This window comes from Salvelinus fontinalis, chromosome 7, assembly GCF_029448725.1.
Source record: "Salvelinus fontinalis isolate EN_2023a chromosome 7, ASM2944872v1, whole genome shotgun sequence".
Lineage (NCBI taxonomy): Eukaryota > Metazoa > Chordata > Actinopteri > Salmoniformes > Salmonidae > Salvelinus > Salvelinus fontinalis.
The window spans coordinates 49,636,919-49,653,259 of record NC_074671.1 but is presented as its reverse complement, the minus strand read 5'-3'; the positions used below and the strand labels follow the sequence as shown (position 1 = coordinate 49,653,259).

The following is a 16,341-nucleotide window of genomic DNA, read 5'->3' as shown; positions in this document are numbered from 1 at the left end:
GGAATAAGTTAGTCCTAAATATTTCTAAAACTAAAAGCATTGTATTTTAACAAAACACTCACTAAACCCTAAACCTCAACTAAATCTTGTAATAAATCATGTGGAGATTGGGGAAGTTGAGATGACTAAACTAACTGCTTGGAGTAACACTATATTGTAAACTGTCATGGTCAAAACATGTTGATGCAGTAGTAGCTAAGATGGGTAGACGTCTGTCTATAATAAAGCGAGGCTCTGCCTTCTTTTTTATTTTTTTTATTTTTTTCTTTCACCTTTATTTAACCAGGTAGGCTAGTTGAGAACAAGTTCTCATTTGCAACTGCGACCTGGCCAAGATAAAGCATAGCAGTGTGAACAGACAACAACACAGAGTTACACATGGAGTAAACAATAAACAAGTCAATAACATGGTAGAAAAAAGAGAATCTATATACAATGTGTGCAAAAGGCATGAGGTAGGCAATAAATCAAGTAATTACAATTTAGCAGATTAACACTGGAGTGATAAATCATCAGATGATCATGTGCAAGAAGAGATACTGGTGTGCAAAAGAGCAGAAAAGTAAATAAATAAAAGCAGTATGGGGGGGTGAGGTAGGTAAATTGGGTGGGTAGTTTACAGATGGACTATGTACAGCTGCAGCGATCGGTTAGCTGCTCGGATAGCAGATTTTTAAAGTTGTTGAGGGAGATAAAAGTCTCCAACTTCAGAGATTTTTGCAATTCGTTCCAGTCGCAGGCAGCAGAGAACTGGAAGGAAAGGCGTCCAAATGAGGTTTTGGCTTTAGGGATGATCAGTGAGATACACCTGCTGGAGCGCGTGCTACGGGTGGGTGTAGCCATCGTGACCAGTGAACTGAGATAAGGCGGCACTTTACCTAGCATAGCCTTGTAGATGACCTGGAGCCAGTGGGTCTGACGACGAACATGTAGCGAGGGCCAGCCGACTAGGGCATACAGGTCGCAGTGGTGGGTCGTATAAGGTGCTTTAGTAACAAAACGGATGGCACTGTGATAGACTGCATCCAGTTTGCTGAGTAGAGTATTGGAAGCTATTTTGTAGATGACATCGCCGAAGTCGAGGATCGGTAGGATAGTCAGTTTTACTAGGGTAAGTTTGGCGGCGTGAGTGAAGGAGGCTTTGTTGCGGAATAGAAAGCCGACTCTAGATTTGATTTTGGATTGGAGATGTTTGATATGAGTCTGGAAGGAGAGTTTGCAGTCTAGCCAGACACCTAGGTACTTATAGATGTCCACATATTCTAGGTCGGAACCGTCCAGGGTGGTGATGCTAGTCGGGCGTGCGGGTGCAGGCAGCGAACGGTTGAAAAGCATGCATTTGGTTTTACTAGTGTTTAAGAGCAGTTGGAGGCCACGGAAGGAGTGTTGTATGGCATTGAAGCTCGTTTGGAGGTTAGATAGCACAGTGTCCAAGGAAGGGCCGGAAGTGTACAGAATGGTGTCGTCTGCATAGAGGTGGATCAGGGAATCGCCCGCAGCAAGAGCAACATCATTGATGTATACAGAGAAAAGAGTCGGCCCGAGAATTGAACCCTGTGGTACCCCCATAGAGACTGCCAGAGGACCGGACAACATGCCCTCCGATTTGACACACTGAACTCTGTCTGCAAAGTAGTTGGTGAACCAGGCAAGGCAGTCATTAGAAAAACCGAGGCTACTGAGTCTGCCGATAAGAATATGGTGATTGACAGAGTCGAAAGCCTTGGCCAGGTCGATGAAGACGGCTGCACAGTAATGTCTTTTATCGATGGCGGTTATGACATCGTTTAGTACCTTGAGCGTGGCTGAGGTGCACCCTTGACCGGCTCGGAAACCGGATTGCACAGCGGAGAAGGTACGGTGGGATTCGAGATGGTCAGTGATCTGTTTGTTGACTTGGCTTTCGAAGACCTTAGATAGGCAGGGCAGGATGGATATAGGTCTGTAACAGTTTGGGTCCAGGGTGTCTCCCCCTTTGAAGAGGGGGATGACCGCGGCAGCTTTCCAATCCTTGGGGATCTCAGATGATACGAAGGAGAGGTTGAACAGGCTGGTAATAGGGGGTGCGACAATGGCGGCGGACAGTTTCAGAAATACGGGGTCCAGATTGTCAAGCCCAGCTGATTTGTATGGGTCCAGGTTTTCCAGCTCTTTCAGAACATCTGCTATCTGGATATGGGTAAAGGAGAAGCTGGGGAGGCTTGGGCGAGTAGCAGCGGGGGGGTAGGGGCTGTTGGCCAAGGTTGCCAGGAGGAAGGCATGGCCAGCCATTGAGAAATGTTTGTTGAAGTTTTCGATTATCATGGACTTATCAGTGGTGACCGTGTTACCTAGCCTCAGTGAAGTGGGCAGCTGGGAGGAGGTGCTCTTGTTTTCCATGGATTTTACAGTATCCGAGAACTTTTTGGAGTTAGAGCTACAGGATGCAAATTTCTGCTTGAAAAAGCTGGCCTTTGCTTTCCTGACTGACTGCGTGTATTGGTTCCTGACTTCCCTGAACAGTTGCATATCGCGGGGGCTCTTCGATGCTATTGCAGTTCGCCACAGGATGTTTTTGTGCTGGTCGAGGGCAGTCAGGTCTGGAGTGAACCAAGGGCTATATCTGTTCTTGGTTCTGCATTTTTTGAACGGAGCATGCTTGTCTAATATGGTGAGGAGGAAGTAACTTTTAAAGAATGACCAGGCATCCACAACTGACGGGATGAGGTCAATATCCTTCCAGGGTACCCGGGCCAGGTCGATTAGAAAGGCCTGCTCGCAGAAGTGTTTTAGGGAGCGTTTGACAGTGATGAGGGGTGGTCGTTTGGCCGCGGACCCGTGGCGGATACAGGCAATGAGGCAGTGATCGCTGAGATCTTGATTGAAGACAGCAGAGGTGTATTTGGAGGGCAAGTTGGTCAGGATAATGTCTATTAGGGTGCCCATGTTTACGGATTTAGGGTTGTACCTGGTGGGTTCCTTGATGATTTGTGTGAGATTGAGGGCATCAAGCTTAGATTGTAGGACTGCCGGGGTGTTAAGCATATCCCAGTTTAGGTCACCTAACAGAACAAACTCTGAAGCTAGATGGGGAGCGATCAATTCACAGATGGTGTCCAGGGCACAGCTGGGAGCTGAGGGGGGTCGGTAGCAGGCGGCAACAGTGAGAGACTTATTTCTGGAGAGATTAATTTTTAAAATTAGAAGTTCGAACTGTTTGGGCATAGACCTGGAAAGTATGACAGAACTTTGCAGGCTATCTCTGCAGTAGATTGCAACTCCTCCCCCTTTGGCAGTTCTATCTTGACGGAAAGTGTTATAGTTGGGTATGGAAATCTCAGAATTTTTGGTGGCCTTCCTAAGCCAGGATTCGGACACGGCGAGGACATCAGGGTTGGCAGAGTGTGCTAAAGCGGTGAGTAAGGCAAACTTAGGGAGGAGGCTTCTGATGTTGACATGCATGAGGCCAAGGCTTTTTCGATCACAGAAGTCAACAAATGAGGGTGACTGGGGACATGCAGGGCCTGGGTTTACCTCCACATCACCCGAGGAACAGAGGAGTAGCAGGATGAGGGTGCGGCTAAAGGCTATCAAAACTGGTCGCCTAGAGCGTTGGGGACAAGGAATAAAAGGAGCAGATTTATGGGCGTGGTAGAATAGATTCTGGGCATAATGTGCAGACCAGGGTATGGTGGGGCACGGGTACAGCGGAGGCAAGCCCAGGCACTGGGTGATGATAAGAGAGGTTGTATCTCTGGACATGCTGGTCTCAATGGGTGAGGTCACCGCATGTGTGGGGGGTGGGACAAAGGAGGTATCAGAGGTACGGAGAGTGGAACTACGGGGTCCATTGCAAACCAAAACAATGATAACTAGCCTGAACAACAGTATGCAAGGCATATTGATATTTGAGGGAGACATGCAGTAAGGCGTAAAGTGATTGCAGGTCTTGATTGGGAGAGCTAGCTAAAACAACAGGTGATATAACAGCAGCTAGTCAGCTAACACAGCAACAGTAGGTAAAAATGGCGACGGCTAGGCAGAGAGGGTCGGATTAACTACACACAGATCCTGAGTTAAAGCACAGAGCCGACAGATAAAACACAAATAAACGGAATGGAGTACCGTGAATTAATGGACAGTCAAGCAGGCATCAGCTATGTAGCCAAGTGATCATAGTGTCCAGGGGGCAGCCGTAGATGGGGCAGTGAGGCCTCCACTAAACTAGCCCGCGGCGTTTAAAGTTAGTAGCCCGGGGGGAGGTCTGCTCAGACGGAGGGGGTCTGCTCAGACGGAGGCCGGTTGAGGGCACAGCGGATGGGCTATTCGTCTGCAGATGAGGCAAACTTAGGGAGGAGGCTTCTGATGTTGACATGCATGAGTGGTCGTGTCGACAGAGAATCCAAGCCGGATGGCGATGGCGAAAGAGAGGTTGTCTGTTCAGATAGCAGCCGATATGCTCAAGACAGCTAACGATTAGCGTGCCGCAGTTAGCATATGGGCGTTCAGGTTACGTCGCGATGGAGGGGCCAGTTGAATAACTCCCTCGGGCAGATAACGTCGGTATCCCAGTCGTGAAGGCCCGGTGGGGCTCCGCATCGGCAGTAAACGGGTCCGGATAGGTGATTGTAGCCCAGGAGTGGCTGATGGAACTCTTCAGCTGGCTAGCTCCGGGATAATTGGTGTTTGCTCCGGAATTGATGTTAGCCAATAGTCACTCGAATAGCAGCTGGTTAGCTGCAAGATCCAGGTGTAAATGTCCAGAGCTTGCGGTAAAAATCCGGGGATATGGAGAGAAAAAAGGTCTGGTATGCTCTGGTCTGAGTCGCGTTGTACAAAACTGACAATAGTTTTCCGAGCTAAAGGATAGCTGATGAGCGCTAGCTGTGGTTAGCAACACTATCAACAAGGCAGGTCCTACAGGCCCTAGTTTTGTCACACCTTGACTACTGTTCACTCGTGTGGTCAGGTGCCACAAAAAAGGACTTAGGAAAATGGCAATTGGCTCAGAACAGAGCAGCATGGCTGGCCCTTGGATGTACACAGAGAGCTAATATGAATAATATGCATGTCAATCTCTCCTGGCTGAAAGTGGAGGAGAGAATGACTTCATTACTACTTTTATTTATGAGAGGTATTGAAATGTTGAATGCACCGAGCTGTCTGTCTAAACTACTGGCACACAGCTCGGACACCCATGCATACCCGACAAGACATGCCACAAGAGGTCTCTTCACAGTCCTCAAGTCCAGAACAGACTATGGGAGGCACACAGTACTACTGTCAGAGTGTGCGCAACTGGTCGAAGGAAGTCAGGTGCAGGAGAGCAGAGATGAGTGAACAGGCACACTTTATTCAGGCAGAGGAAAACAGCCGGACGCAACTGCGTCACAACACTCCGGCCCAAGGGAAAAAAGCGAATGTGCACAAATTACACAAAATGGTACAAAATATAAAAACCATGGGTACAACCATACCCGGCGCAAGACCAGCCTGAAGCGTCACACACGTAACGAAACGAACAATGCCACACACAGACATGGGAGGAACAGAGGATAATATACACGTAGAGTAATGAGGGGATGTAAACCAGGTGTGCGGAAAAACAAGACAAAACAAATGGAAAATGAAAGGTGGAGCGGCGATGGCTAGAAGACCGGTGACGTCAACCGCCGAACGCCGCCCGAACAAGGAGAGGGACCGACTTCGGCGGGAGTCGTGACAACTACATAGAGCCATGACTACATGGAACTATTCCACATCAAGAAACTGACGCAAGCAGTAAAATTTGATTTAAAAAGCAGATAAAAAACACCTTATGGAACAGCAGGGACTGTGAAGCAACATAAACATTGGCACAGACACATGCACACACACACACATACACACACACACACGCACGCACGCACGCACGCACGATAACATATCCACTATACATACACATGGATTTAGTACTGTAGATAGGTGGTAGTGGTGGAGTAGGGGCCTGAGGGCACACAGTGTGTTATGAGGGAGCATCATGGTTTGGGGATGCTTTGCTGCCTCAGGGCCTGGACAGCTTGCTATCATCGACGGAAAAATGAATTCCCAACTTTATCAAGACATTTTGCAGGAGAATGTAAGGCTATCTGTCTGCCAATTGAAGCGCAAAAGAAGTTAGGTGATGGAACAGGACAACAAGAAGAAAATGTGCCTTCTGGAGTGGCCCAGTCAGTACTGACCTCAACCCGATTGAGATGCTGTGGCATGACCTCAAGAGAGCGGTTCACACCAGACATCCCAAGAATATTGTGGATCTGAAACAGTTTTGTAAAGAGGAATGGTCCAAAATTTCTCCTGACCATTGTGCAGGTCTGATCCGCAACAACAGAAAACATTTGGTTGAGGTTATTTCTGCCAAAGGAAGGTCAACCTGTTATTAAATTCAAGGGTTCATATACTTTTTCCAACCTGCACTGTGAATGTTTACACGGTGTGTTCAATAAAGACATGAAAAATTATAATTGTTTATGTGTTATTAGTTTAAGCAGACTGTTTGTCAATTGTTGTGACTTAGATGAAAATCAGATCAAATTTTATGACCAATTTATGCAGAAATCCAGGTAATTCGAAAGGGTTCACATACTTTTTCTTCCCACTGTATGTCACTCCAGATTTTGTATTTAGTCATTCAAATATGACTGCACTGTACCTATAGATGCAAGTTAGCACATATTCTAAATCTAAAAATACTTATCATAATGTTTTCACTGATTGCACATAAAGAAAGATAGTTCTTACATGATAGAGTGCTTGCTTTGTTATCCAACTGATATTGTTCTTTCTCATCCTGTGGACCCCAATCATTGCTGCTCGCAACTATTTTTTCCTAAATGTACAAATTGGAGAAAAAAAACTTTCAATGATTTATCACCTACCTGCACCTTGTACCTGCACCCGTTTTTCACCTTGACATTGACACACATTAATCAAATAGGAAATCACAGAGTAAAACAGCAGAATTCCATATCTGGTGTATTTCAAAATAGATAGCTAACAAAGCTAAGCTACTTGACAGAATCGATGTAATCATCATTTTTTTTAAAAGGCAAGAAAATAGGCACGATTTGAGGACTCTCGGCTTCCGTTCCACTTGTGGTCACAACGACAAAGCGAAAATAAAAAGGATAGCAATTAGCTAGCCAGCTAATCCCTTGCATGACTCAGTCGCTGTACATTTCACAGGTTTATGAAGAAATGGACATGGTCGGGGGACCGGTAAGTGAAAGACAATTGTATCTCAGATTGTACATAATACATGGTTATTAGCTACAGTACATGGAGCAAGTGGAAGGATACATGTCAGCTCCGAGTTGCTATTCAACGTTAGTTATACGGAGACTATATCAAAGTCAATACAGTACTGAGACTGTCAAAGGCTCTTGTAGGCATCTAGTAATTGTGGCATGACGTAATCCTCCTAGCTAGTTGCGTCATTTCAAGCAAACGCATTAGTTAATGGACTGAAAATAATATTTAATCAAATAAATAGCTAACAGTATCTAGCTAACGTTAGTTAAGCTGGCTACTCAAATAGAGGGGTCAGTGTTAGCTAGTTTACGTCACTCCCGCATGATTGACAGCTAGCTATGTAAACCTTGAAAAGAAAATCTCTCTCTCTCTCTCTCTCCTGTCAACAACAACACAAGCTTTCTAGTACCGTCACTCGTGCTGGTTATTTTGAAGCCACCTAGCTACCTGTAGGGTCTGTATGCAGTTCAGTTAGGCAGTGTTACCATTAGCTAGTCATTTTCTGTAAGTTGTCTTGTGTCCAATGTTTACCGTATTCAATACAGGGCTGAATTTCGAAACGGATTTGGAGTTTTTCAAGTTGAATTTCACCAGTCTCTGCATCAGCATTGCCATGGATAAATCTCAGTGATGGAGTCCCAGAGGAAAAGGTGTGTAGCCCCTAGGTAGGGTGTTGTCAATAAATGTTATGTGATCATCGTATGAAAACTCATAATATTTTGCATGTAAGTCTATGCCCTCACAAAGCTCTTGTTGTTTCTCTAGCTAGCTACTATAACTTCTGTTCCAGGGCATGTTTTGTCTTGGTAATTCAAAAACAATGTATGCTTTATCAGTGTGGTTGTTCAGAATCCTTGAGACATGACTTGTCAATGTCTGACTGACTGTCTACTTCTATATGTGTTCTCCAGCTCTGGTGAGGAGGACAGTTCAGGGGAGCGAGGGTTGCTCCACACCTGGAAGGGCTACTCCTATAGTGTCACCCCAGAGAGAGTGCTCCTGTCCAGGCCTGTGCTGCAGGCTGCCCTGGGGACACGCCATGGGGTTCTACTGGTGGAGGGTAAGAGTCAATGGACAGACTTTGATATAATGGCAAAACTCTGACATTTATGATTAGCCTGCTTGATCTATAATTAAAATATTAATTTATTTTGCATTGGGTTTGTTTACTGATGTACACATAGTACTGGCAATCATTTCTAACAGATCCTCTTGTCTAATGTCTATAATGTTGTGTTGTGATGTATTTAGGTGGGCAGGTGTACAGCTTCGGTGAGTTCCCATGGAAACAGAGCCAGGTGTCGGAGGTGGGCCCCCTGAAGCCTGTCCTAGAGAGCGCTCTCAGTGGCCAGCGCGTGGTCGCCGTGGCAGCGGGCAGCTTCCATAGCGGGGCGCTTACCGAGGACGGCGGGGTCCACATGTGGGGGGAGAACTCCTTCGGCCAGTGTGGCTTGTCCAGCCTCACTGTAGTCCCCAACCCTACTCCAGTGGCTGTCATGGACCCCGACACCAGCCCCCCCCATACCATCCGGGTCCTGGAGCTGGCCTGCGGGGAGCAGCACTCCCTTGCTCTCTCTGCCCAGCACGAGGTGTGGGCCTGGGGCAGCGGCTGCCAGCTGGGCCTGGTCACCACCGTCTTCCCTGTTTGGAAGCCCCAAAAGGTGGAGCACCTGGTGGGCAGACACGTCCTTCAGGTGGCCTGTGGGGCCTTCCACAGCCTTGCCTTGGTGCGTTGCCTACCCCCTCAGGAGTCTCGGCGGCCCCTGCCAGACAAGTGTGGCCAGTGCAACCAGCTGCTCTACACCATGACGGACAAGGAGGACCATGTCATTATCTCAGATAGTCATTACTGCCCCCTAGGGGTGGAGTTGCTGGCTGAGGGAGAAGCCAGGCTGGGGCCTGGAAGGTCCCCTCCACTAGGGCTTCAGAGCTCCCCTTCAGAGCCCCTCTCCTCTCATACCTCGGCCTCAGTACCAGGTCCCCATCCCTCCATAACAGAACATACAGACTCTGAGGGGGGGAGGACAGTGGCACAGAATGGGGAAGTCTTAACCACCACAGATGCTGACATCTCTGCTGCTGGGACAGACTCTGATCGAGCTGTTGGAGGTGTGGGGGGTGCAGGGTCCCGGAACTCCCCCTACCCTGATGATCAGGCAGTGAAAGAATATCTCAAGAAACTGTCTGACACCTCTTTGGCTGAGGAGACTGCCACGATGACCATAGCAGGAGCAAGTTTTCAGGTTAGTAGTGATGAGTTGATGCTTTAAGCCTGAAGCTACCCATTTTTGCACACTTGGTGGGTGACACACTGACTTTCTTGTAGTTTGAGGTCTTTGAAAAGTGAGGTCTTTGAAAAGTGACAATGAGCTGTCACGCTGTGTTTCCTGGGTCGTGTTCATTAAGGCACGCAAAGGTAAAACATTTTTATTAAGGAAAACTAAAATGTGCCTTTCTTATAGGTCCAGGAAGTCTTCCTTTTTCTGTCAGTTTTCTTTTGTGTGTTGCCTAATGCACCCTGTGTTTGTTTCAGCCCCCAGCAGATAGCCTTGACCTCCTGACCTCTGACCTCATCCCCGGGGTCATGCCAGTGACCACCAGCTCTGCCCTCAACAGCCTGGTCTCATCCTGTGCCTCCGCCGTGGGCGAGAGAGTGGTCTCCACCTACGAGGCTCTGTCCCTGAAGAAGATGATTAACTACTACTACCCTGGGGTTGTGGGTGTAGCAGGAGTACCCGGTGGAGTACCCGGGGGGTTTCCAGGGGGACCCGCGGAGGAGCGGGTGCGTCTGGAAGAGTCCATGCAGGGGAAGAAGAGCTGCAGCACGGGGGATATCCGTGAGGAGGAAGCCGAGGGCCTGAGTCGACGTCTCTCTCTGCCTGGACTCCTCTCTCAGGGTAGATACGCTGTTCGTCTCTTATCCTCCTCCTCTGCTCATCGCCTCTTATCCTTCTTATCTTCCTCCTATACTCTGTGTAAGTATGCGTGTGTGTGTCCCCACTTATCCAGCCTGCGAACATATCGAACGTCCATCTGAACTACAGTACTATGCAGTATGTTTGGGATTGCTGTGAAGGCTCACCATTTGTCTCGGTGTGGTGGCTCATGGCTCTTGTGTGTGTAACATTATGTGGGTTACAGTCAGTGAACGGTGGTTTTTGTTCTGAGATTAAAGCACTCCGCCATAGAGGAATGTGAGGCCATATTAATGTGAGGACTTAACCAGACGGGTTGCAGGAAGGAGAGAGAGAGGGAGGGATGGGAAACAGAGTCGCAGTGGTAGGGCCTAAAGTAGCTCTCCGAGGGTGTCTAAAGGGGATTTTGGATATGCAAGAAAATAATTTGACACATGGGTATAATACACGCTTGTACATGTCTTGTGAAACAGGACAAATGAAAACACCCACCAAATGATTATTATTAGCTCCCTGCTGCAGCCAAGAAGGGGACAGACAGCTGTCAGATGACTCTCTCTCTGGGCTGGCAGATGACTCTCTCTCTGGGCTGGCAGATGACTCTCTCTATGGGAGCAACTAACCCACGCCTCCCCAGTGACGTCTCGGTCTGTCTGTCCTCATTAACAGTCCCTCTCATACTCTTACTGTGGTACGGGACCGTGGTACGGGACCTGCCTCCGGCTGGGCTCGATGCCTCGTCGCCTGGAGGATGCTGTGTTTCTGGTTTATTGCAGGGGCTTAGAAATGTTTTGTATTTCCAGAGTAGATGAAGATCACTCCATGATAGTCATCCTGAGCATTTCTTTACAGTTGTTTACACTCACCTGTGGAACAGAGAGGACTTCATCCGTAACATTAACTGCAGTTGACCGCTGTAACTGAACATGGTTTGAGAGGAAGCGTAGAAAATGTACAATTTTTAAGAAACATATGGGTCTGTCTCCATCTGTAGTGTCCCCCAGGTTGCTGCGGAGGGCCAGCCGGCCCAGGGTGCGAGCGGTGCCCCTCACCCCTGTGGGAGGGCTCCCAGAGGCGGGGGAGCTGCTCCCCTCCCTGCAGACCGAGGTGTGGAGCTGGGGGCGGGGCGAGGAGGGCCAGCTAGGCCATGGGGACAACCTCCCCAGGTCAGTGTCCACTCTACATCAATAACCGAGGGCTGGGGGATGAGAACCATGATTGACAGTTGTGTAGACCAGTAAAGCATCAGAGTATGAGCACTGAATCTGATCTAGGATCTGTTTGGCTTTTGAGATAAATAAGATTACATGGACAGGCCGGACCTGACCCTAGATCAGCACTCCTACTCTGAAATGCTTTGGCCCTGGTTGTTGACTGAGAGGTGTTTCTGACCTGCAGGCTGCAGCCACTGTGCATCAAGTGTCTGAGCAGTAAGGAGGTGGTGCTTGTGGCTGCTGGGGCACATCACTCCCTGGCCCTGACTGCACAGTCCCAGGTCAGGAACTACATTATCACTCCTCATGGGAATCTGAGTCTGAGGGATTCCTCCCAAATGTGTGAACATTTGTTTGTGTGTGTTCAAGGTCTTCTCCTGGGGTAGTAACAGCTCTGGCCAGCTGGGACACATGGCGTCTCCTACTACTATCCCTCGCCTTGCCACGGTAAGAGTGTGTTTCTTTAATTGAGGAAAATGTTGCTCATACAGTCATCTTTACCACACACTAACCCAGTGTTCCTCCTTTATTCATTCAGCAGCGACGCCCCGCCGCTGGGCAATGCATGCGAGGGGTGTTCTTTGGCTCCCCGCTACCTTTGCCACCGCTGCTGAAAACAATCTTAGGAGAAACACTGCTAACCTATATACCCACATGAATAAACTCTGCAACAGCGATTAAAGCACTCTCCGTCGTAGAACAATAACGCCACATTTCCACTGGGGATTTATCCCAGTGTTTTACCCCGAAAGGCTGAGACTTTTCTGTTTCCATCTACGCTCGCCGGCTCCCGCGTCTCACTGGGCAGATGGCTCAGCGGCCCTGCTCTGACTTGGCACCAAGGCAAGGCCCTGGGTTCTTTTGGGATTTTAATTTAACTAACAATGGCTAACTGAACTTGAACACCTTCTCACGAAGCAACCGGTCTTGAATGAAGCGGAGGTTGTTGATTCTGCTCGCCACAAGTCTCCTGATGGAAACAATAAGACTACCTTAACATAAAACACAGGAGACAACCTGGTGTGGGTCTCAATGGAAAGCACCCTCCACCGCTTACAGTGATCGCAAATCATAGGATATATATATATATATATATATATATATATATATAGCTATTGCATTTGTGCAGGACTGTTTGTATAAGCGTGAGTAACCTTGGCGTGTGCGAGATGCAACTGTTCATATCTCCTTTATCTGCAGCTTCCCTGGACAGAACACTAGTCTATCGCAGCGCCTTCCCTCCAATATATCTCCTTAAAGCTGATTGCCACGCAGAGACGCGTCAGGTCCCATTTCTACAGTCTTTGGTATGACTCGGCCGGGGATCGAGCTCCCAACCTTCCAATCTCGGGGTGGACACTCTGACCACAAGGCCACTGAGTTGTAGAAGCCTAGCGCAACACAAAAGGCTGTATGTACGGTGATCTGATCTGCTCTGTTTGTCCCTGGTGTGACCCTGTAGCTGTCTGAGGGGATCCGTGTATGGGACGTGGGTGCGGGGGCGCAGCACACCCTCCTCCTGGCCGATGGGGACTGTTACCAGCCCATCCTTTACTATAGCGGACAGCAGGTCAGAGCGGGGGCGCAGGACGCACCCCAGGACCAGACAGAAGGGTACAGCTACACCCAGCAACCAGTGCTGCTCCCCTTCTGCATGAACGTGAGTAGTGGGTCACACACACACACACACTGTACTGAATGTTTTTAGTGTAGTCAGCATCGGCTTTGTGATTTGGCCTGACAGTGGTGTGTGTGTGGGTTTGTGTATCCGTGTTTTAGTTGGGCTACGTGAGCGGCGTGTTTGCGGGGGGCCAGAGCTGCGTGGCGCTAGCCGACCGCAGCGTCATGGGTTTCACCGCCAGCCTCCACGAGCTGGCTACTGCCGAGAGGAAGTTCTACTGCAAGCTGAGCTCTGTGAAGAACCACATACTGCGCCCTCTGTTGGACCTGGGTGAGGACTACTGCTGCCGCTACAGCTCCGCTGGACAGAGGCCATGGGTCAGAGGTTAGGGAGAGAGAGAGAAGGAAGGATGAGTTTCATTATAATGGTAACCATTATCCAATCAAAAACAAAAAAGTGAACGGTCTGCGTTCAAAAAGATCTGGCATAAAGCTTACATGTTGTTAAATGTTATACCTGTAACTTTTGGTTAACCGTGTGCTGGAATAGAGTAAATTAGTAAGTATTAGGTTGGATTCTGTTGGATGTGTTTGTTAACAGGTGTGTGTGTGTGGGATGTGTTCTCCGTCTACCCCTCAGAGTCGTTGAGTACAGCTCTAGGCCCGGCGTCCACAGTGCTGCTACGGAGCCTGGCGAGGTGTTATAGCCACCTATGTCACCTGACTGGCCAGCACTCTGCCTCCCTCACCGCCAACCTGCGCCGCCGCCGGGAGTTTAAAAGCCTGGTTATGCTGGAGCATGCCAGCATCTTCCTGGACACATACAATGAGTATGTACAGTTGTGTACACAGACGCACAATGTCTGACACTCCCACTGGTTTTGAATAGGTTGTTTTACATGCAGTTCTGCGTATAATGACCTCTCTTTCCGTTCCTTCCCCCTCCTCACTCCCTGCCAGGTACTGCTGCTCTGTGGGTAACTTCCTGGTGATGGGGGGCTTCCAGGCTCTGGCCAAGCCCTCGCTGTGAGTGTACACACACTAGGACATCTAGCAGCCCTAGCTTATTATCCTTACCATTTGCGTGCCCATTATACTATATGTTCATTATCCTTAACATTGACCTAGGCCTGTGTGCTCATTATCCTTAACATTGACCTAGGCCTGTGTGTTCATTATCCTTAACATTGACCTAGGCCTGTGTGCTCATTATCCTTAACATTGAACTAGGCCTGTGTCAGAGGGCAGCTGTTTGATGCCTCATAATTCTGCACACGAGACTCAGGAAGCTCATGAAGCTTTAATTGGAAAGGGAAAAGTCAAAGGATTAATTCTTATGGATTGTTTTTAATTATGAAACGGGTGGTTCGAGTCCTTAATGCTGATTGGCTGACAATACCACGGATATGACAAAACATATTTTTTTATACTGTTCTAATTACGTTGGTAACCAGTTTATAATAAGGCACCTCGTGGGTTTGTGGTATATGGGCTGTATCCAGGGACTCCGTGTTGCGTCATGCATAAGAACAGCCCTTAGCCGTGGTATATTGGCCATATACCACAAACCCCCGAGGTGCCATATTGCTTAATCATAAACCAATGTGTTTCTTCATCAAGGCTTCAACTAAGAGCGACTGAATTACCCTTCTCATACTTTTAACTGAATTAAAACAGGAAGTCTCTTATTTCCTTTTCCATCTCTCCTCTCTTCCATATCCTCCTCCCTCCATCCCCTCCACCATCTTCTGTTCCTCTGCTCAGAGAATTCTTTGGGAAGTGTCCAGAGCTGTTGCAGCGGCTGGCAGAGTCCAGCGAGGAGAACATTCCTCTGAGTGACCTGTTGGTGACTCTCTTCTACCTGCCCATGAGACACCTTCACGAGTATGGCAGGCTGCTGCTCAAACTGGGAACCTGCTTCGAGGTGGTACGTGGAGGAACTAGGACCGGGGCGTGCGCACACACACACACACACACACGCATGCTCACACACCTTCATACATACTCTCACTTTCTTGTGTGTCTCTCTCTCTCTCTAGAGCTCAGTGGACTACCAGAAGCTGCAGGATGGCTGCTCTAAGTTTGAGGCCCTGGCTCTTCATCTGAAGAGGAGGAGGAAGGAGGCAGAGTACACATACCACTTCTGGAAGAGCTTCCCTGGCAAGATGACGGTCAGTGGCCTGGTCAGTTGGTTTGACCACAGTAATCAGTGCCAGATTCACACTATTGAGCCAATGCCAACCATACTGTGCTCGCTCAGATATTTTCTTTTCACATTGTCCTTTCAAGCATGGTTCCAGCAACTATGGTGGATTTATAACCAGGCCACCACAGTACAGCTTGGTTCGGTTTGGCTCCATAGTGTGAAATGGGTATAAGACCTTTTATTCAGCCCAAAATCTCCAGTTTACCAACCTCTTATCCCATTTCACCTGGCGATCCTGTTCTAGGATTCCCTGCGTAATCCCCGCCGGAGGCTGATCTGTGAGAGCAGTAACAAGGCCCTGACGCTACAGAACTCTGGAAGGTTCTCTGTCAACTGGTTCATCCTCTTCAACGATGCACTCGTCCACGCTCAGGTAAACGCAGCTTTTCACAGCTCTTACAGCTGGCTCTTACAAAGGTGCCAATGTCCTTTCAGTTCGTTCGTTCTTTCATTCACTATTTTATTTTATTTTATTAGTTAACACCCTTAGAGCATTTGATATGAATATATCTGGTGTGTTGACTGACTCCTATCAAGTTGTGTGTTTGTCTTTGTCCTATCAGGGCGTGGTTCCCTATAAAAGCCTTGTAAGTATGCAGCAGCAGCCAGTGTACTGACCCCTAGTCAATGCAGCGCCCCTGTGTGGCCAGGGCTTGGCTTAGGACGTAGGTTTGATGTAGCAGCTCTTTAGGCACCTTCTGCCTGTCCTAAACCACAAACACCGGCTTCACAGCTTAAAATAACACCCACACAGACAGACAGTTTTTCTGATCTTCATGCACATATGGTGTACTAACACCTGGCTGGAATAAGCCTTGATTTCTTGAAGCTCACAGTAAAGAATGGTGGTTATTTACCTTCTCTGCCTTCTCCCTCAGGCTTTAACTAATACAACTGCTCCTGAACATCAGGAGCCCCAGAGCGGGTTCTGTACACCACTCTACAGTGTGCAGCTTCTCCTCAGCCGAGCCCAGTGCCCCCTGCCCTCTGATGCTAGCCTCAGGATACTGTGTTTTTAAAGCTGAGCTGATACCTTTAATAACTAAGGCTCTCTGTAGTATATTGCCTACTTCTATGACCTCGTTGTAGTCATAGCAACACGTTGACTCTGCTTACA

The 16,341-nt window shown here is 48.3% G+C and overlaps 2 protein-coding genes across 10 annotated transcripts in view; one reads left to right on the top strand and one right to left on the bottom strand.

Moving 5' to 3' along the window:
* The window catches only part of LOC129859600 (cyclin-dependent kinase 15-like), a 36,545-nt gene extending 29,554 nt beyond the window's left edge, over nucleotides 1-6,991 (bottom strand). The window contains exon 1 of one of the 2 annotated variants that reach the window (XM_055929584.1): nucleotides 6,897-6,991. The gene's annotated coding sequence lies outside the window, so the exon portion shown is untranslated. Of the gene's footprint in view, nucleotides 1-6,759; nucleotides 6,860-6,896 lie in introns of those variants that run through there. The other variant, XM_055929585.1, reaches the window with a different exon arrangement.
* A 124-nt stretch (nucleotides 6,992-7,115) lies between these two features.
* LOC129859599 (alsin-like) overlaps nucleotides 7,116-16,341 on the top strand; it is a 24,807-nt gene continuing 15,581 nt past the window's right edge. The window contains exons 1-16 of one of the 8 annotated variants that reach the window (XM_055929578.1): nucleotides 7,116-7,236; nucleotides 7,815-7,919; nucleotides 8,181-8,329; nucleotides 8,521-9,512; nucleotides 9,803-10,166; nucleotides 11,179-11,350; nucleotides 11,583-11,679; nucleotides 11,768-11,845; nucleotides 12,861-13,058; nucleotides 13,178-13,403; nucleotides 13,659-13,848; nucleotides 13,979-14,044; nucleotides 14,783-14,945; nucleotides 15,058-15,201; nucleotides 15,469-15,597; nucleotides 15,788-15,811. In XM_055929578.1, coding sequence (XP_055785553.1) covers nucleotides 7,900-7,919; nucleotides 8,181-8,329; nucleotides 8,521-9,512; nucleotides 9,803-10,166; nucleotides 11,179-11,350; nucleotides 11,583-11,679; nucleotides 11,768-11,845; nucleotides 12,861-13,058; nucleotides 13,178-13,403; nucleotides 13,659-13,848; nucleotides 13,979-14,044; nucleotides 14,783-14,945; nucleotides 15,058-15,201; nucleotides 15,469-15,597; nucleotides 15,788-15,811 — 3,012 coding nt within the window. In that variant the 5' untranslated portion in view covers nucleotides 7,116-7,236; nucleotides 7,815-7,899. The remainder of the gene's footprint in view (nucleotides 7,237-7,814; nucleotides 7,920-8,180; nucleotides 8,330-8,520; nucleotides 9,513-9,802; nucleotides 10,167-11,178; nucleotides 11,351-11,582; nucleotides 11,680-11,767; nucleotides 11,846-12,860; nucleotides 13,059-13,177; nucleotides 13,404-13,658; nucleotides 13,849-13,978; nucleotides 14,045-14,782; nucleotides 14,946-15,057; nucleotides 15,202-15,468; nucleotides 15,598-15,787; nucleotides 15,812-16,341) is intronic. The other 7 variants (XM_055929575.1, XM_055929581.1, XM_055929580.1 and 4 more) reach the window with 7 other exon arrangements.